Source organism: Neofelis nebulosa, chromosome 4 (genome assembly GCF_028018385.1).
Source record: "Neofelis nebulosa isolate mNeoNeb1 chromosome 4, mNeoNeb1.pri, whole genome shotgun sequence".
Lineage (NCBI taxonomy): Eukaryota > Metazoa > Chordata > Mammalia > Carnivora > Felidae > Neofelis > Neofelis nebulosa.
Window position 1 is genome coordinate 39,432,486 of NC_080785.1, and position 21,705 is coordinate 39,454,190.

The 21,705-nt window shown below is 36.8% G+C and overlaps 1 protein-coding gene across 10 annotated transcripts in view; it reads left to right on the top strand.

Moving 5' to 3' along the window:
• Positions 1-21,705, top strand: part of IMMP2L (inner mitochondrial membrane peptidase subunit 2) — an 896,430-nt gene that overhangs the window by 316,613 nt on the left and 558,112 nt on the right. The window contains exon 7 of one of the 10 annotated variants that reach the window (XM_058724580.1): positions 13,436-13,865. The exons of 8 other annotated variants lie outside the window; for them this stretch is intronic. In XM_058724580.1, coding sequence (XP_058580563.1) covers positions 13,436-13,451 — 16 coding nt within the window. In that variant the 3' untranslated portion in view covers positions 13,452-13,865. Of the gene's footprint in view, positions 1-13,435; positions 13,866-21,705 lie in introns of those variants that run through there. One more of the 10 variants, XM_058724582.1, reaches the window with a different exon arrangement.

Below are 21,705 nucleotides of genomic sequence, written 5' to 3' on the forward strand. Positions count from 1 at the left end.
ATCCCTCTTAACCTTCACTCCTTATTTATTTCTCACCTCAAGCATTTCTTTTTTAATGGAAGGCTTTCTTTACCCTTCTTCCTCCAGTAACCCCAAGTCTAAGACAGTTTTCTGTGTTATAAATCTTACTAGTTCTGTGTTTCCTTTCTTTAGATGGTGTTTCATTTTGTAATTGCACACCTGGTAGTGTAAGTGTTTGATTACTGGTGTTTTCTCTCATACCCACTCACTAAACTAGGAGTTGCTGTAGCATTATAATATTTTTTAGGGGATGGGCACAGACGCCGACACCAGAGTGGTGGGTGAGGAATATTTGGTGGAAAAAAAAAGTGAGTGTATGAATATGTACCTGTAATGCTACCTCAGCCTCAAATCTCCTATAAAACACAATGACCATTGTTGTCCCACATTTAGTTTCTTTTAAGATAAACTGTGAAGTTTAATGGTGTAAAGTTTTTAAAATTATGTATTTTTTCTGAATCTGTAGATACACTGTCATCAAAATAAGTATTCTACCTTGTTGATCTTCCTTCTCTGTTTTTTCCCTTTTAAATCTCTTTATTTCTCATATTCCTGTGTGATTTAGAGTATAAAGAACCTTGCTAAGTTTGAGCTGATACCAGACCTCAGGAGGTACTTGAAGAAATGAATTATTTACAACACACGAGGCTGTCCTTCACGTTTACTAAATTGGTTGTAGAAAGATCAAGCAATGAAGATAACTGAGTACTAGATAACCCATTTTTGTGATGAAAACAAAGACCTTAGGTATACATTTCTCTTTTCTTGCCATCATAGCAAATGAACACTGTGTCATCCCACAACTCATTATTGTTTCTTTTCTATATGGTGAAGTCCAAAGAGATGTTCTGTGGTTGTGGTTAGAAATTTATGGAAACTTGCAAAGCCCTGTTGTTCCAGAAAGCTCAAAATAAACCATATGCTAGCCTATCCCACACTGTCCAGAGTCCTTTTTGGAAGTATATCTAAGAGCTGAGAAAATGTAACAGAGATTTTTACCAAAGCTTACATAATTTTCAGTTCTTTACACTTGGGCTTTTTCTGAGCATTTCTGAAATGTGACATTTCCCACATATTTAGACATAGTGATTTAAAAAAAAATGCTTCTAATTGAACCTTATCAAACGTTTGCCTTTGAAATGGAAAAACCTACCATACGCTAATGGTATGGAGTGTTTAATATACACAATGATTCCTTTTGTCTTTCAGTCAGATACCCTACAAATTCTTCACTAAATCCAATTTTATTCATGATTGAGTTCACTCTCAATGGTAAATACTCTGTTTTCTCTTCAGATCGTATAAATTTTTCGCCTTTTACTCAATGATAAATTAAATGCTGGAGCACCTGCATGGCTCAGTCAGTTGAGCATCCGACTTCAGCTCAGGTCATGACCTCACAGTTTGTGAGTTTGAGCCCCATGTCAGGCTCTGTGCTGACAGCCCGGATCCTGGAGCCTGCTTCACATTCTGTGTCTCCCTGTCTCTCGGCCCCATCCCTGCTCATGCTGTGTCTCTCTCTGTCTCTCAATAAAAAATAAACATTAAAATTTTTTTTAAAATGCTTAAATGACATGTTAACCTAGAAAGGTGGAAGAAGATGGTGGGCAAGAAGTATGGGGTAAGGTGCATGTGAACATTTGGAACAACTGTAATGAATGGATCAGTACCCTTCCTAGCAGAAACCAAGAGTGATTTTGACCCTATGAAAAAGCAGTTTCCTTGATCACTTGATTGTAATTTTCATGTCAGGAGATGATAAAATCATAACTGGTAGATATGTATCACCATCCTAAGCCATAGTGTAGGTGCTTTTAGTAATCTTAGTACTTTTTTCAAACAGAAATTAATTATTTAAAGCAACCATTTAAAAAAATAATTACAAAATGTAATTATTGAGAATTAATTAGTGTTGCCATTGGAGTATATCTGTCATCGTGGAGAGAAATTACTTTGTAATAAAGGTGACTAAGTATAAGACCTCAAAGTTTGTAAACTGCTAGCGTGTTGATAAATTGTTAGTTTTTTGGATACATGACATCGGGCTTAGTATGATGTTAATAGTAGGTGGTTAAAAGAGAGAGGAGCATTGCTAGTGCTTGTTGATTTCTTTCTTTCTTGTATTTTACCAGCTTACTGATGTAGTTTGGTCATTTTGAAAGGTATAAATTGTTTTACCTTTGTTTTTACATATATCCATTAATATTCTTACAATGTAATAAAATGCCTTTTACCTTAAATGGCTGAGGTCTTTGGTTAAATCTCTTCTTAAAGATGGGTATCTGTGCCTGCGTGGCTCAGTCGGTAGAGCTTCCGACTTTGGCTCAGGTCATGATCTCATGGTTTGTGGGTTCGAGCCCCAAGTCGGGCTCTGTGCTGACAGCTCAGAGCCTGGAGCCTGCTTCGGATTTTGTGTCTCCCTCTCTCTCTGCCCCTCCCATGCTCATGCTCTGTCTCTCTCTGTCTCTCAATAATAAATAAACATTAAAAAAAATTTCTTTAATGCGTATCTGTAAGATCAGGGGCGGTATTTGATTATGATATTCCTTGTGTAAATAACTATAGAATTTTTGCATTTTGTACATTTTTTCAGAGACAGAAATATTGCCCTTGCTCAATTTAGGAAAGCTCATAAAAAATTCACCAACATTGCCCAATGTATGGTCAGTTTCTTGGGATGTGTACAAGTGTGAACTTCAACTTGTTTGCTGGTCTTCTTGTACCTTCAACACAAACTGGTGAGAGCTATTGAACATTCTGTTGCAAATGCTGTTGAAACCAAAACTTGTCATGTTAGACTCTAACAGATACAACTAATGAGAAAACAGATTAATAATAGAATTTTTTTTCAAATATCCCAAAGTATTGATTCCCTTGGAATGTTAGAAGTACTAATCTGGATTAACATTAAAATGAACAACTGTATGAGATCTTTCTTTCTTCTAGATGCTTGTTTATAAGAATGCTTTATGATAGCATTTTGAATGGGAAAAGATGTATATTGACAATTATATACACTGGGCATCAGATGTCTGTTGTATGCTTGCAGTTCTGGAAGTGGCTTATTCCTAGCTTCTGTGGAATTATGAGAGCAGCTTTATTGAGTGTTTTTACTCAGTTTTTGTCTTTATAGGCACCGACTTTTTGTAGACACATATATGCCTTGGGATTCCTTTTTACTGTTGTCCTGTGAGACTGGCAAAAGAAGTTTTAGGGAGATATGGTTTTGTACAGAACAGGTTTCTATGACTAGTGTTCCCTCTTGAGTGCTATAAAAATAACTGACTCTTACAGTAGAAGCCTAAAAGAAAACAGGTAGAAGTTCAGTAACGTATCCTGCTTCTTCCTTTGCTTATTGATTTCTGGGAATGAGTGTTGACTGGAGGCAGAAGTTTGTGGTCTCTTCAAGTAATGAATTGGAAAACAACTGAAATATGAAAAAAAAGGGCAGGGATTGAAGAAGCAACGGTGATGGAATAAGGTAGAATAGTCTGGGAAATGCATATGGGTCCAAATAGAGTGCTGGTGCGTAGGAAATGGCAGTGTGGCTGTTTGCAAGGTACAGCCAGGTGGCAGCATGTAGCAAGTGCTGCTTTCTGTGCTGCAGATGCCAGAGAAAGATGTAAGGAACTGGCAAATGTTGCCTGTTTACTTGATCTCTTCTCCTCCCATCCTCCCTTTTTCCCACCTCACCACTTTCTGTGTTCATTCTCCCTTCATCCATTGCCTCTTTCTTTATCGCATTCCCCCCCGTTTCATCAAAGATCTCAATCCCCCAGTCATCTTTCCTTTCTAATGGCATTCCCAGTCTTTTCCACGCATGAGTAATTTGACCTATAAACTTGCTCATGTGTTTCTGTGTAGTTCTGTCTCTTCTATCCCATTGCAGTGTTGCTACATTATTTCCATTTCTTTACAGCCAGTTTTTAGAATATTACAACATTGTAGACTCAAAAATTTTATAGTTGATAATGTCCTTTTCGAAAAGTGAACCAAACATCATAACCAAAATTTGTTTGTTTGTTTTTTTTAGCAGAGTTGACATTTCTTCTTTGATTTCATTCACTTCACATTTGCCTGTAATTAGGTTGATATAAAATGACATTGTACATGAACCTTCCCATTTTGTGAGAATCAAATGGATCACTGCTTACCAGAAATTCAAAGAGAGCATTAATCAAACCATTGAATGACTCTTTACTGCCTATCTGATGTTGGATTCCTTAGAAACAGATACTAACATAAGGATTTATTTAAAAATAATTTATTAAGAAAATGAGAAATCAGTTAAGGGTGACAGACAAGAAGGACAGGTCAAGGAAAGGGAAGAAGAGGTGTGTGATCTTAGGCAAAATCTCGCCAAGGGTAGCTCTAGTTTAAACTTTCATGAGAGCCCTTTAGTATGAATTATGTCTCTGTTGCAACCCATGTTAAATGAGCTGGATATCATACATATATACTTGTCAACCATTAACTAAGGGCCACAGGATTGGAGGAAAAAGGAGGTGAGGGAAGAACCCTTGTAGGTGCAGTTTTTTGGAAGCAAAATCACACTGAAGTGTGTAAGGCAATATGTATTGTAACATGCACAGATCTGGTTGAAGAATTGTGTGATAGAATTGGGCAATTTCCTTTCATTTCCAGCCCACCACTTACTCCACTACTCTCCATTCCATTCCTAAATTGTTTTTAAATTTGTGTTTTTTTGTTTTATTTATTTATTTATTTATTTATTTATTTATTTATTTATTTATGGTTACAGCCAACTTCACTAATTAGAGAAGGGAGGAATATTTTAGTAGTGCTATTGGTAGTTATGGACATTCTTTTTGGTATTACACTAAAAATCATCAAATGCTGTTTTCTTTAAAAACTTTTTTTAATGTTTTTATTTATTTTTGAGAGAGAGAGAGAGAGAGAGAGAGAGAGAGACTGAGCATAAGCAGGGGAGGGGAAGAGAGAGAGGGAGACACAGAATCAGAAGCAGGCTCCAGGCTCTGAACTGTCAGATGCCCAATGTGGGGCTCAAATTCGTGAACCACGAGATCATGACCTGAGCCGAAGTTGGACGCTCAACCAACTGAGCCACCCAGGCACCCTGTCAAATGGTGTTTTCTTAAAGATTAGTTACAGTGTGGAATCTGAACTTCCACAAGTAAAGTTGATTTACTTTTTAAATTTTGTTGCTTTAAAATCCATTGATCTATCTTGCACTTTGGATGAATATATTACCCATGTGTAATATTGTGACATCGTGCATTGGTCATTTGAAAAATATCGATTTACTGAGTTCTGTAGATTCTCCAAATGTTGATGCATTTCATTATACAGCATATATAAATCCCATTTGTTGATATCACCACTGATCTCATTAGAGAAAATTATAATGGGAACCTGTTTTGCTCACATCGGCCATTATAAATTTTTCAAGCTTTCTTTCTTTCTTTCTTTTTTTCAAAATATTTGAACAGATTTTATTATAACATTGTGGGACAATGGTTGACATTATAATTCTTTTTCTTTAAATATACAAAAAAGTGAAGTAGAAAGAAATTAAATCTTTTTAGCTTCTCAGAAAAATGATGGCATGTAAATACAAATTATCGGTAAGTGATTTGTTTTTTCTTTCTTTCTGAAGTTTATTTATTTATTTATTTTTAATTTTTTTCTAACAATAACCAGCTTTTTTTTAATTTTATTTTTTTTAAATTTACATCCAAATTAGTATCTAGTGAAGCAATGATTTCAGGAGTAGATTCCTTAATGCCCCTTACCCACTTAGCCCATCCCGCCTCCCACAACCCCTCCAGCAACCCTCAGTTTGTTCTCCATATTTCTGAGTCTCTTTTGTTTTGTCACCCTCCCTGTTTTTATATTATTTTTGTTTCCCTTCCCTTATGTTCATCTGTTTTTTCTCTTAAAGTCCTCATATGAGTGAAGATGAGTGAAGTCATATGATATTTGTCTTTCTATGACTGACTAATTTTGCTTAGCATAATACCCTCCAGTTCCATCCAAGTAGTTGCAAATGGCAAGATTTCATTCTTTTTGATTGCCAGGTAATACTCCATTGTGTGTGTGTGTGTGTGTGTGTGTGTGTGTGTGTGTGTGTGTGTCTTCTTTATCCATTCACCCATCGAGGGGCATTTGGGCTCTTTCCATACTTTGGCTATTGTTGATAGTGCTGCTATAAACATGGGGGTGCATGTGTCTCTTTGAAACAGCATACCTGTATCCTGTGGGTAAATGCCTAGTAGTGCAATTGCTGAGTTGTAGGGTAGTTCTATTTCTAGTTTTTTGAGGAACCTCCATACTGTTTTCAGAGTGGCTACACCAGCTTGCATTCCCACCAACAATGCAGAAAAGATCCTCTTTTTCTACATCCTCGCTAACATCTGTTGTTGCCTGAGTTGTTCATGTTAGCCATTCTGACAGGTGTAAGGTGGTATCTCTTGTGGTTTTGATTTGTATTTCCCTGATGATGAGTGGTGTTGAGCATTTTTTCGTGTGTCGGTTGGCCATCTGTATGTCTTCTTTGGAGAAATGTCTATTCATGTCTTTGGCCATTTCTTCACTGGATTATTTGTTTTTTGGGTGTTGAGTTTGACAAGTTCTTTATAGATTTTGGATACTAACCCTTTATTTGATATGCCATTTGCAAGTATCTTCTCCTATTCTGTTGGTTGCCTTTTAGTTTTGCTGATTGTTTCCTTCTCTGTGCAGAAGCTTTTTATTTTGATGAGGTCCCAGTAGTTCTTTTTTGCTTTTGTTTCCTTGCCTCTGGAGACGTGTTGAGTAAGAAGTTTCTGTGGCTAAGATCAAAGAGGTTTTTGCCTGCTTTCTCCTCGAGGATTTTGATGGCTTCCTGTCTTACGTTTAGGTCTTTAAATTTTTAGAACCTCTAATTTTTGCTTGAAAGCTTTAATGTGATCATTGGGAATGAATATTGTCAGTGAATGCAGATCCACTTCATTTTAGCAAAAATGTCTGCCAAAAACCCAAGTTTGAATAATTGCAGTTTGTCTGTCAATTGTCCCTTGAAGTAAAAATTCTGTTACATGAAAAATGTGGCTAGTTCAGCCTGCAACTAAAACAACCACACAGGTGCTGCTTCTTAAACAAACAACCCTTGTAGTTTAGTATGGGGCAAGTGCTCTCTGTGTATTTGCTATTCCACCACAAAGAATATAACAATGAATTGAACTCAAGAGTTGAAATAAAACAGAATAAAGATTTTTTTATACTCCTTCATCAATGACATTCGTTTAAAAATTTTTTTTAATGTTTTTATTTATTTTTGAAGGAGAGAGAGAGAGAGAGAGAGAGAGCATGAGTGGGGGAGGAGCAGAGAGAGAGGGAGACACAGAATCGGAAGCAGGCTCCAGGCTCTAAGCTGTCAGCACAGAGCCCGATACGGGGCTCGAACCCACAAACTATGAGATCATGACCTGAGCCGAAGCCAGATGCTCAACTGACTGAGCCACCCAGGCGCACCATCAATGACATTCTTGAGTTAAACTGGCTGTTTTTTGTTTTGTTTTAATGCATGTGCATGGCAGTGAAGAGTACAATGATGACTAATACAGTTTGGTGCTGTGGCCCTGATTTATTCTAAAGTAATAGCAATTCTCCCATCAGTGCTTTCATACCATCTGTGCAAATATCTGTACAGAAAAAAGGGCAATTAACATCTTTGTGTTATTATGAAAATAATTTTGCCCTCACAGGTTCCTGTAAGGTTCTCAGGGACCCTAGAAGTCCGTGAGCTCACTTGAAGAACCACTGTTTAAGGAAAGCAACAGCTCTTGGCATTCTTCATCATGTAATCTCCTTCAGCTAGTGTCTACTGTAATTTTTGCACACAAATTTCAATTACGATCCAATTTAGTCCCAGAGCAATTTTGGAATAAAATACTTCAGACACCTTTCTTCAACTTCCTTGAATAATCCTACTTTGAGCAGAGCTCCTTCCTAAAATATCATTAACAGTTGTTTATATTCTCGGGGAAATTTTCCTTTGACAGATATACTTACTCATGTACAAGCCACAACTTGTTAAGGTTACCAACTTAACTACTCTTATCTCTTTGTTTCTGAGAATTTTATCGTATTTATTTTGCCAGCACATTTTTTAGTTCCTAGAGGATCAGAATAATGGCAATCACCCTTTGTGGTTTTTGAATGGTTTATCATTCACGAAGCACTTCCACATGCATCATCTCTCCCCAGCTCACACCATTCCTGTGAGGTTGGCAGGACATTGTCATTTTCTCCACATGAGTAATCCCAGGTTGTGAGAGGGGATGTGGGTTGCCTAAGGCCACAAGGAGTGAGTGATAGATCGGAACTGAGATGCTCTGTTTTCTATCTCTAGTGTCCTCCACTGTAGAGCACTATTGCTTTTCTTGTAACAATTTAAAAAGGCATTTCATACTGTTTTCCCTAGTCTAGGCAGCACATTTCTCTTATTTCCTATCACATGATGCCTGCATAGGCTGCTGACTTAGATAAAAATACCATACAACTGAAGGAATAGCAGCAACCCATAGGAGCTGTGGGCTCAGTGAAGGCCCGATACTGCTCACAATTCTGCTATAAACATGGAGGTTAATACCTTTTTAACCTTAATAAATATCAGCCAGCCCAGGTACAAAATTTTCAGCTGCAAGGAGAACTGCAGGAAACAATTTAAATAAACCCTACGGTCAATATGAGGCAAAACAATACAGAGAATGGGGATATGCTGGGTAATTAAGCATGTTACAAAGTAAAGTTGACTGACTAATCTATAATCATATGCTGGGATTAATAATACAAAAGGCTGAAGTACATGGTGAGAATTAAAAAAGGTTTCGAGGAATTTACAATAGCAAGGAGTGTTTGCATATTGTAAAAATTAATTAAACATTAGTTTATTATATTTCTTTGTGGTATTCCTTTTTGGCCAGGAGGGTTGAATTGAGCTTCCTAGAGTTTACTTTGCTTAATTAGAATTAAAACAAAATTGTTAGATAGCATTTTTGAAACACTGCAAATGGTAAGAATAACCATCCATGTAGCCACCATCCAGTGTTATCATATTTTAACATCTTGCTATATTTGCAGTTTTTATTAAATAAAATATCTTGAGACAATTGAAGCTCCTCGTGTGCCTCTCCTGAGGCTGTACTGGTCACTCTGCCAGAATTAATTATTAGTCTGAATTCATTGTTCAGTGTTCGTAATGCTTGTTTTTCTGTTTGGCACATAAAATGATAGATGTATAGTACTTTTTCATGTTGTAATACTTTATGAAATTTGGTGTCATTTTGCAGCAGTCTTCTCCCCCTCGGTGTTGCTTTTGAGTTTTCCCATATCAACATGTGTAGCTCTGATCTAGGTGTCCAATGCATAGTGTTCATTGACTATGCCATATTTCATGTATACATGCTACTATTAATGGCAATTTAGATCATTTCTTATAGCGATACTTGGAAGAAATGTCCTAACAGACATTCTTATGTTTACTTCTTTGTGTGCATGGAAGGTATATACCTGTAAGTATACCTTTAATGCATACAACTATAGGTACATGTCTGGGGTGTATGCTTGTTCAACTGCAGTCATCACTGCCAATTTTTTTTTTTTACTTTGAAAAACTGTGCTTTTACTTTTGATCTTGAAGCCATTTTTAAGTTAAAGAAAACTTGTAACAATAGTATAGCATTTACCCACATTTTTAAAAAATGTAGCATTTTGTTAAAATTATAACATTTGTCTGCAATTATGTGTCTATGTGTATGTGTGTGTAAACTATATTTTCCCAACCAGAACCATTTGAACGTAGGTTGCATGGATCATGCCTCTTCACTTTCTGATACTTCACTGTGTCTTTCGTAGGACTGGGGACATTTTTTTCCCCCCAGAGTAGGCTGATGTGTTAAATTTAGCTGTCATGTCTCTTTTGACTTTTTTTTTAACCTGGAAAATTCTTCAGCCTTTCTTTATCTTTTATGACATTGACATTTCTAAAGAATCAAGGAAATTATTTTATTAAGTGTTTCTTAATTTGTGTATCCCGTGCTTTCTCATGATTAGATTCAGATTATTCATTTTTGGCTGAAATGAACATTAGTCATGAAATGAACATGTTCTTCTCAAAGAACTGTTCCTTATGGTTGACATTATTTTGATTATTTGGTTAAAGAGTCATTCAGTTTCTCTACTGTATTTACTTTTATTCCTTTCTAAACTAATAGGTATTTGTAAGGGAATACCTTGATATGTTATTAATACCCTGTTTATAATCAAACCTTCCCCCCTTAGATTTAGCGCCTGTTGATGATGATTGCCTGAATCACTTTTTAGTATTGTAGTTGCAAAAATGTGATTTTCTAGCTTCATCATTCCTTTGTTCTTTCTACATTAAGTGATACCATTCTTTAGTAGAACCTGAAGAAATACTGTGAGCGTGAATTCATAAAATTCTTTCTCTATTAGCCATATATTGGCCTGTGAGAAAGTTAAAATGATATGCCCATTGCCTGAATCAATCTAAAACTACTCTAAGGTCACTTACCTGTTTCAGATTTATACCTCATTTACTTCCATTAAGGATTGGAGGAAGCTTTTTAAAAAATTCCACAATCCATTAAGGATTGGAGGAAGCTTTTTAAAAAATTAAACATGATAAAAACAGGACAAAAAGGGTTAAAACATACAATTAAAGTTCTGTTATATAGAATAGAACATGTAGTGTTGTTTACTTACTGCAGTTGAACATTTATTTCATATCACAGAAAATTGGCAGCTAAGGCAAAAAGACGAACATTTAATTAGATGTGATTTCGGTGTCTCATAAGGTAAGGCATCTATAAGAGCTTAATAAAAATATGGAAGCAAGAATAAAGACTTAGGGCGGCTGGGTGGCTCAGTTAAGCATCTGACTCTTGACTTGGCTTATGTCATGATCTCACTGCTTGTGAGACTGAACCCTGCATCAGGTTCCACACTGTCTGTATGGAGCCTGCTTGGGATTCTCTCTCTCCCTCTCCCTCTCTACTCCTTCCCTATTTGTTCTTTCTCTCTCTCTTTCTCTTTTTCCCTCTCAAAATAAATAAACTTAAAAAAAAAAGAATGAAGATTCAATTTGAATGACATGTAACTTAGCGCCAAGTCATCAGGAGGGCAATTTTTTGTGTTAAACTAACTCTTTATTTAAAACTTATGCTGTGGCAAAAACAACAGCTCAAACCAGTGCAAACTAAATTTAGAACTTTTGTTTAAGGTTTAGGGTTCTAGGTTCCAACTCCAGATATTTTGGTTCACTAGGTCCTGGGAAAGGTCTGAAAATCAGTGTATTTGAGAAACCGTGCCTCTAACAACAATAACACCACCACCACCACCACCACCACCACCACCACCAACAACAACAACAACAACAACAACAACAACAAATAGTTGTGATTTATTGTTATTGGGTCAGTATTCCAGACTCTATAAAGAGGCTTTTAAAATTCTTTCAATAGTCTGGTATTTAAAGTACAATAACTTATGGGCACCTGGGTGGCTCAGTCAGCTAAGCATCCAAGTTTGGTTCAAGTCATGATCTCACAGTTCATGAGTTCAAGCCCCGCATCAGGCTCTGTGCTGACAGCTCAGAGCCTGGAGCCTGCTTCAGATTCTGTGTCTCCCTCTCTCTCTGCTCCTCCCTCTACTCACACCCTGTCTCTGTCTCCCCAAAGTGAGTAAACATTAAAAAAAATTAAAGAAGATAAAGTACTATAACTTAGAAATTTCAATATAAAAATAATTTGGGATAGTAAACAGCTAAAAAGCTAAAATGAACCATTAGAACCTACATCACCATTTGATTTAGTAAGTCAGCAATGTAGTCTTTTCTGCTCTAGCCTAATCCCCATATATCCTTAATTATTTTCATAACCTCCTTAACCCCTTCTTTAGTTTTAGTGGGTCAACACAGATGACTTTTTAACTTGTGTAGAATATTCTAAGTTACAGAAATATTTGTTATATCAACTTTTAAGCACATCCTTGGGTTTGTTTTTTAATATTCATTATTTTGTATTAGAAGGGACAGGCCACTGAATTCAAGATTTATTACTCTTTTGCAATAACTGGCTTTAGCCAGAGGCCTAGATTTCAGAACTTCTCATAGGAAAGTAATTTCCATTGGTGTCATTGCTAACTAAGTGAGTGACTTTGACACACATAGCTCTGGCCTACAACTGGTCACCCTGAAATAATTAATTAGAAACAACAACTATTTTAGTAACTGACTGAATTCCAACCTTTCAGTTTATAAACTAGGTTAATTGGATATCTTTCAACAGTAGAGACTTTCACTCCTGTTGGGTTAATGAAAATATTTTAGATCTAGCTGAAGATATAAGCCTTGGACAATTTCTGTTGTTTCTTTTAAGACTGGATAGGTGACATTTTGTTTATGTTTCCTCTGACTTTGAAGTGGAAAAAACTGATAAAACTTCTGAAATTATGCTGAAAGCTCATCCCTTGGTCTCATTAAATGTGGCAAATATAGCATATAATAGCACAGATACATGTGTTCTTGATTTGCAGCTCTTTCAAGAGGAAGACATTTATTTTCGTAAGAAATGTGACATTCATAAGGGATTGAACAGCTTAAAAGGGTGTACAGAGAAATTGGTAGGACTTGTAAAACTTTGGTTTACCAGGTCTGGTTGATGCCTTGTACAAGAAAACTCTAGGACAGGAGCAGAGACTTCATTCCCAGCTTGGAATATTTGTTTATGTTTGGATATTTATTTATAAAACCATAGAGGTATGGCTAAATCAGCTTCACATGGGGAAAGGTTGGCTAAAGGGAGAAATTTTTTATTATTGTTATTATGTGAAATTTTCTGTCTCCCTTAGAGTCCTTTGAGTTCTACTGGTTATGAAAGTACAACCAGGAGATAGCATTTTCTTTAGCTTACTATTTTGGAAAGAAAAGTGAAAACAAAATCAGAAATACTGTTGCTTCTGAGCATTCTAAGCACCACATCCCTCCCAACCACCCCAAAAGAGATATTGAAGGTCTTCAGTTAATAGTAGAGATCTACACACCCCAAAATCATCAAATTTAGTTTTATATTAAAATGTATGATTTCTAGAGTATGTAGGGATGGTTAATAGTTATTTCCTGTCTAATAGTTTTTCTGCCTTGCATTTGAATTTTACTTGTAATGAGTAGTTTGCAGCTTTATGATTTTGTGGTGAAAGTTTTCCTGCAATTACTGTAATTTGCTGCTAATCAGAATATAGCTAGCTTTGTTGTTGTTTACAAAGAGAAAAAGGAAAGTGTAAAAAATTTCATTACAACTTTCATTTTGATCAATGGCCATTGGTTAGTTGTCTACCCAGCATCCATTTCCCTTTGCTTCTTTCCTTACAGCACCCTGTTTTCTTGATGAAGGACTCAGCTCTTCTGTAGGCCTAATGCTTCCCAAGGAGCTGAGCCCAGTCCCAGCTTCAGCAGCAGGTTTGATGTGTCTCAGGTGAATACCCATCTCTTGTACCTCTAACAGTTTCACATGAAGAGGGTCAGATGATGGCTAAAGCCCACTGATGTTAGGAATAATGTTGCTTTTGTTGTTTTTTTGGAGGGGTCTTCTTTATGCTTACAAAGAGAAAGCTTCCAGAACTGGTTCTCTTTCTCTTCTGCTGGGCTCCTGGCTGCATTCTAATACCAAAAGGAAGACTAGCTTTAGGACAAAGATTCACTGTAGATCATAGAGCAGAGAAAAACATTCCCAACCAGGAACATTGTAACTCATGTCTGTGTGTGTGTGTGTGTGTGTGTGTGTGTGTGTGTGTGTCTGTGTGTGTCTGTGTGTGTAAGACAGAGAGAGAATGAGAGAGACCAAAAGATAATCGGTCAATGGGGGAACATTGTGGGTAATAAGAACGTATGTCTGCATTTTTTTTCCCTTTGGAAATTCACAAAGGGAAAATTAAAATGTGCCTTTTGGATTTTTACTTTAAATATCTGTATGAACTAAATCATCTGCATGCATTTAATAAAATGTGTTTTCTCCTGTTCCCCTTCCTCTCAAAGATGTTGTTTTTCTCACTGAAAAATTTCAAAATGCTTATGTGGTTGACTGGATATAAAATCATAAAGCCAAGCCTTCTGAAGTTGAAAGTCTTATTGCCTTACATGATGTTCTTTTCATGATATAGTTTTCTAATATTTGCCTTTTTTAGTGCCTCATAGAGTAGAATTGGACTTCTTATCTTTTGCCCAAAAGATATTTGAATCTGAGAAACTATTTACTTGCAAATTCCAATTTATTAGAATATCCCCCAAATTAAATTTCAAAGCAATTCTAAAATGTGGAATACACTTTGAACCACTCCCTCTTTTCTGAGGGAAGACAGAAAAGGAGATTTGGTTAGTCCTTCATGTGATTTCCCATTCTTCTGCCTTGATAGGCACCATTTAAAGCAATGCACGTGAAAAGAGAATACCTCAAAGAATATCTGCTTGGGACCTCATGAAAGGAATGTGAGATGAAAAAAATTGGCGATGTGTGACTCCATGCTCTAATGACTGAAAAGATAATTACCGCGAGGTATCCAGAGTAATTTAGAGGGGAATTGGAATTTTATAAGAGAAAGTGAAAACGCATTTGTGAAAAAGAGGGATGGTTGGGGGGAAATGTTATTTTAGCCACATATTCTGGCCCTACGTGACATAAAAGAGTATGAATTTCAAGAGGACAATATAAAAGAAATTATAGTAATCAAGATAGGAAATTATTAAGGGATAGGAGAAAATTTCAGCTGAGAGGGAATGTGAAGATTAAGTATAAATTCTAACAGTCTGGTTGACAAGTTGATGAGCACATTTACAGATGAGGAATGTAGAAGGAACAAAAGGATGACTTCAACCATTTTGTGTAAGAGCCAATGTTAGGTTTGTATTAGAAAGAATGAGAATGGAATTTCAGTAGAGAAGTTTCTGAAAAAAGGAGAACAGTAATGTTTTGCCAAAGTTTTCTTGAGAGGTTTCCTTCAAGACTGACATTCTTTTCTTTCATAGGTGCCTATTGGTGGGTGGTTTAATGTTTTCTGTATCTAATTTTTCTTTTATTGTTGAGGGAAATTAGAGGGGAACTCAGAGAGGTGAGATATGTATTGTTTTAGGAGGTAGACTAAATGGATGCTTTACTTATTTTGCCTGTTGTATAGAGTAAATTTGATCCTGTGATGTAAAAATGTCTATATTCATAAACTGGAATATCTTCATAATTCCTGTTTGGGAGAAATAACTTGGCTGGCAGTATTAGCTGTACCAACGCTGGCAAAGCACTGGATTTGGGCTCTGAGGATTCAGATTCAAGTCTGGGTCTTTTATTTAGCAGCTTTTTGACTTGAGCAAGACACTTAATTACCTTAGGGAGGATATGGTCAGATGTATGCATGGGAGGCTCTCCTGGGAATGGAGTGGCTCGTGTAGGTGATCTGGAAAGTACCTACAATGCTGAGGAAATAGTACTTTTGTTTTCTTTATTTTTGTCTTCATTTTTTTTTTTTTTTTTTTTCTGATACACTTATAATGTCTGTGTGGAGGCAACCATAGCCACTTTGGGCCAGTGGTAAACAGTGAAGAGTGGTGGAGACTGCGACAAATCTGTGTCTGTATGCCAGGACTAGAAAGTATAGTTTTTTACTCAGCTCAAAGTGGTTATTGACATGGGGGATTGCAGGCCTCATTTGCAAGAACTTCTAGTTTTTTGTTCTGTTTTAATTTGTTTTTTAGGAGAAGACTGAAATTTGGATTTCTTATTGAAGTTTCTAATATATATATAATTTCATATATATACATAAAAGTCTGTTCAAATATATATATATATATGTGTGTGTGTATACATATATATATATATACATATATATATACACACATACATACACACATAAAGAGAATACACATACATACATACATACACACATACATACACAGAGAGAGCGAGAGCGAGAGAGAGTGAGAGAGAGAGATGCAGTTCATCAAAAAACATTTTTGCCCACACTGTTGTGGGCTGAGCAAAACAAGTCTCTGAGCCAGACGTGGCCTGCGGCTGCACCTTGGGTCTTGTACTTTAAACTCTTTTTCTTAGGTGTGTGTTGAGATCCTGATAAGCTAAATAGCATTGCACTAGATTCTTTTTTAAATGTTGAGCAATATTCCAGGAAATTCCTAATGTCCTATATTTTGTTTAGGTAAGCTTTAAACTTTTGCTTAAATTTGAAAAAAAAATACTTTATTGGGTTGAAAATAAACATGCTATTGAAGCACGGGAAGGATTGTAAAGGAGGGGATTATTGATTTGATTTCTTTATTTTTACTGACTTATTACCACAAACTTTGTTTTCAGTGTTTCTTACAGAATTTTCTAAATAAGCAAGAAAAGATATTTTTGGAAAGTACTGTGGACACCAAAGGGTGAAAGATGAAGAGTTTTTATTAAAAAAAAGTCTCTTCAAAATACTATCACTATCTATTTTTAATTGACTTATGTATTTGAAAAAATATGTCTCTGTTCTAAGGGTCACAACCTATTGATCTGTTCGTTCTCTTTCTTTCTTTCTTTCTTTCTTTCTTTCTTTCTTTCTTTCTTTCTTTCTTTCTTTCTTTCTTTCTTTCTTTCTTTCTAGTGTTTATTTATTATTGAGACAGAGACAGAGCACGAGCAGGGGAGGGGCAGAGAGAGAGGGAGACACAGAATCTGAAGCAGGCTCCAGGCTCTGAGCTGTCAGCACAGAGCCCTACGTGGGCTTGAACTCACGAACCCACAAGGTCATGACCTGAACCGAAGTCAGACGGTTAACCGACTGAGCCACCCAGGCGCCCCTATTGATCTGTTTTATGTTGGAAAAACATGGAGACTTATAACTCTTCATTATTTGTGTGATTCAAGTCATTTTTTATACTGCCCCTGGTGTTCTGTGGCCATAGAATTGCAAATTAAGAATAATTTAATTTTGGCCATTTGATTACTTTTTGGTTTTAGAGAAAACTCTAGAAATGGAGGAAACAGCCATGGTTTGAATCAAATTATCCCGCAGATGATTGATTTGGGAATGGGCACCTATTTCAAAGATACTCAAGCTCTAGGTCACTGGCCCTGTGACACAGCCTGACTAAAACATAGGAGGAGTTTAGACAGATCAAGAGAAAAGAGTTAACAGTTGAAACAAAGCTGACAGAATGCCACAAAGTAGCAGATGGCCGTGAAACAGAAACTATGGATAGATGAGGAAGAAGATATTATGAGACAGAGATGAAAACATGCAGTGTGAGGGGCGGAAGTGTTCAGGAAGAAGCCAAGGCAAAATAAAATTTCTACTCTGAGAAGGCACACGAAGAACAGCTGAATCATATTAATGGCAGAGCCCCAGAATGCAGATCCATCAACACCCAAGGCTGAGGCCTGTAAGCTCCCTTTCAACTCCTGATCCATGCTTCAGCTTTTCCCAAGGCCCTTTTTGTGGTTATTTCATCACAGGGTGTTCTTTTGGCACTAGGTCTTTGCGCATACTAGTCCTCCTTCTCAAATTACTGCAGTTTTCCCCTTCTCCCTCACATCTCTGCTTCCTCCTTCTTCCATTCCTTCTGCCAGCTCTTAATCATTCAGCAAGTCTCACTCAAGATTTCTTTTCCTCCAAGAAGCTTTGCTGCCCGCCCCCCTCCTTTTTTTCTTTTTCTTTTTTTTTTTTTTTTTTTAAGCCATGGTTCCCATCTTGGGATAAGTTACATCTCAATTTTTTTTTTGCCCCTGCCATTCTTACACTCTCTCAGTTCTCCTTCCCTCCACTATATCCTATGTGTTTATGGCCTTTAAGTCTTGCCTTTTTCTGTGTCAGCTGATACAGTGTTGAGTCCTTGTTATCTCACTTGGATTATAGTTTAGTCCCTAAGTGACTTTTCTAACTCTGGTTCTCCGTATCCAGAATTCCAGATACTTTTTTCATAAAGTGAAGGAGAAAATCCTATCACTGTGCTCAAAAATTATCATGAAACCTCTACTTCATACATAATTAGATATAAATTAATTAAGCCTATTATTGCAAGACTTTCCAAAAGAAGATCCTGGTTTTCTGTCCAATTCTTTGGTTCACTACTCACCTGTCAGGATTTTACGAGGGCACCACATTATGCTGCTTGCTGTTGTGTTCTTCTCAGCATCTTTGTTTCTTCCGTTCTCATCTTCTGGATTTCTTCTTTCCATACTCCCAACAATGTATTTTTTCCAGCTGTCATTTAGAGTCATATTTTTCCATTCTGCTATTATGTGCTTATTTTTTTTTTGTTTTTTTTTTCCCCACACATACAGTCTCATGTACAAAAGGAAACAGAGCACACTGATTAAGAGCCCTAGACCTGGTATCAAACTGCTTGAGGCCCAACAGTTCTGTCTCCACCTCTTATGCTCTGGCCTGAGAGGTGTTATATAATCTCTCTTTACCTTAGTGCTGTCCTCTGTAAAAAGAAAATAATTAGTGCCTATCTTTTAGGGTTGATTACTAGGTCGAATGAAAGGATACATGAATACATGACCCATAGGACACTGTCTGGCACATAGTAAGTGCTTCTAAATAAAAAGAAAAGAAAAAGAGAGACTCATCACCAACAATACACTTGAGTAAAGATGTAGTGATTTGGACAATCAAGGCATTCTCTACTCCATTTTGGGCTTGAGTATTAAGGCAATAAACATAGAACCATTTTTTTTTTTTTTTAATTTTTTTTTTCAACGTTTTTTATTTATTTTGGGGACAGAGAGAGACAGAGCATGAACGGGGGAGGGGCAGAGAGAGAGAGGGAGACACAGAATCGGAAACAGGCTCCAGGCTCCGAGCCATCAGCCCAGAGCCTGACGCGGGGCTCGAACTCACAGACCGCGAGATCGTGACCTGGCTGAAGTCGGACGCTTAACCGACTGCGCCACCCAGGCGCCCCAAACATAGAACCATTTTAATCTAATTTTGAATAGTTTTCTTCTGGACTTTAAGAATTTCATTAAAGAAATCTCAGTGTAAGGATGGCTACTTTTTCTTAACTGAATTTTCAAGCTCCTTAGAGTAAAGGTAAGATCTGTACTTATTTTTCCTCATTCAAGCTTTTGATGTCTTTCCTCTCTAATATCACTTCTATTAATGAGAACACCTTTCAAATCATGGTTTAGCTTGTCTAGTTAATTGTGTTTTTCAGGAATAACAGGCTGTATTCTAATAATTGACTAAATGACTAGGTTAAAAAGGAAGGTGAGAGCAAGTTGAAGAAATCATTTTCATTTCACTATGTGACCTCCAGTTGACCCTTGAGAAATGTGCTGTGTGGAATATGTTTGCCTAGACAGAAGCACAGGTCAGTCTTAGTTTATATAGTTAAGTATTAAAGTGAGGTGAGTATTAAAGGTGAGGCACAGACTGTCTGTAATTACATATAAATTTTAAGTGAATTTGGAATAGTGAGTGTGCCATGAAGCAGAGACAATAGTATCAGAGCAGATACCAGATTTTTTTTTCTCTCCTCCTGGGAAGCTAATTTCAGGCTTCCCCCTCGCCTCTCCTCAACTCCCTCTTGCAACAGTCCCCAACCTCTACAACTACTGTGCTTAGTGGCTGGGATGGCATTTGCACTGCACAGACTGCTTTGGGCATCATAACTCACTTGTATATCCAGAAGCAGAAATCTAAATCAAATTAGCTTAACATTTCAAGGGATGGATTCGGAAATTTGGAGGGTGGTTTATCGACTCATCAAGTTGGGAACTCCAGGGGTGAAACTGACCTCAGAGAAACTCCATGTGCTCAGATGCTATTGTCACATTTCCCTCTTCTTCCTCTTTGTCCCGTCCTTTCCAACTGTGCTTCTCTGTGTTTGTTTTCTCCTATGGGAGGTAACTTTCATATGGGCACACGGTAACCAGTATCTTCAAATATACATAGTCTTACCTCAGTTGCCTAGAAAGAAGACAGTCTTTTTCTCTTGGTGAACATTTATAAAATCCCAAGGAACAATTGAATCGACAGTTACAGTGCCTTTAGAGAAAAACTGGACCAAACAAAGATTAGTCTAAGGATGTTATGATGTGGTTAATGCCTGCAATTTGGAATGTGTCCTTTTGATAAATCATTCTCAGTATCTCACAAAGGCTGCTTCCATGCCCTGCACTTCCTCTAAGTTGCAACCTTCTATCTACCCTTTCTTAGCACACCATCTTTTTAATTGTCTAAAAACAACCAAGCATTTTTATATAAAATCCTTCGCCATTCTTGTTTTGCCTCTAACATTGCCCTAGGCTTTTAGCCTATTCCTTTTACCTTCTTCTATGATCTTGCTTGAGAAGTGATTTTCCCCTCACTCCTGTATCTTCCACTATTTCCTTTCCTCTGACTAAGTCATTATGCAGAGTTCCCCCCTCTTTCATAATCCCTCCTCAGGTCCCCACGTCTCAACCTTGCCATTCACTATCAGATTTTGCAAAGGGGAGGAAAGTCGCTGTGGAAGTTGTTCCCTCTTACACATGCCCATTCGCCTCTTCCTGCCTTGTGTCCTGCTGTGTTCACCATGCCCACCCCACCCCCACCAGCCCGACACCCCGAAATGGCTGCTTTCGCAGGGCCACACATTGTTGAGTTCAGTGGCTTTTTCTTCCTGTTTTTCTTCCATGAACTCTCTTGCATTATTGACCAGCTTTTTCTTCTTAAACCCTTTTTCTTTAGCTTCAGGTTCCCTAGGTCCATCTCCTTCTTCTCCCTCATTGCCTATTGCTCATATTTTTGCTTGGATTCCTTTTTGACTTTTTATACATTTGAATTTCTAAGTTCTCTTCCAAGTTTTTTTTTTTTTGTCTCTGCTTTCTCTCTTTTGATCTTATTTCCCTTTTAAAAAATTTTGATTCTATATTAGTCTGCTAAATATTGCTAAATCTATATTTTTCCATCGTAATATTTCTTTTGAGTTCTTCCTTATTTTTAGCTTTCTTTATGTAATATTTTCTTATTTTTAGCTGTTGATTAGCTTTCTTTTCATCGATATCTCACCAGACCTCATCTGCTTTATTTCAGTTAATGTGTATGACCTCCTAGACACAGGATATGTATGACCTCCTAGACTTAGAATCATCATTCTTCTCTTTCCTTTATAGTCATTTATTTTCCCAGTTAGGTCATTTCTGAAAATGTATCCCAAAATAATTTAAATTTAAAATATGACAATACATGTTAATATTTTGGACACAGGAAATAATATGTACAGCCTACCATGTAAATCGTGTTTGTGTATGTGTGTACATATGCAGCATAGTAACAAAATGAAAATCCATGAACCCATTATCCAGTCCAAGAATGAAACCACTGTGTTTTCCAAATTTATTTCTTCCTTTGTGTTCTAATTCGTTTAGGATTTGTGTTTCAATAATCATTTTTTCTCCTTGTTTCATATTATGCTTTAAAACTATATGACATTTCTCTGGCTCGGATCATATCCCCTTGATTAAAAAACTTCTCAGGGTCCCCATTAATTTGGAATAAAATAGACTGAGCCTAATGTTCATAGCTTTGTGATCTCGCCCAACCTATGATTCCGACTGTATTTCTATTATTCCCACTGAATCATTCCATGCTTTGAACTCAAAGTGTCTTCCTTCTTTCCTA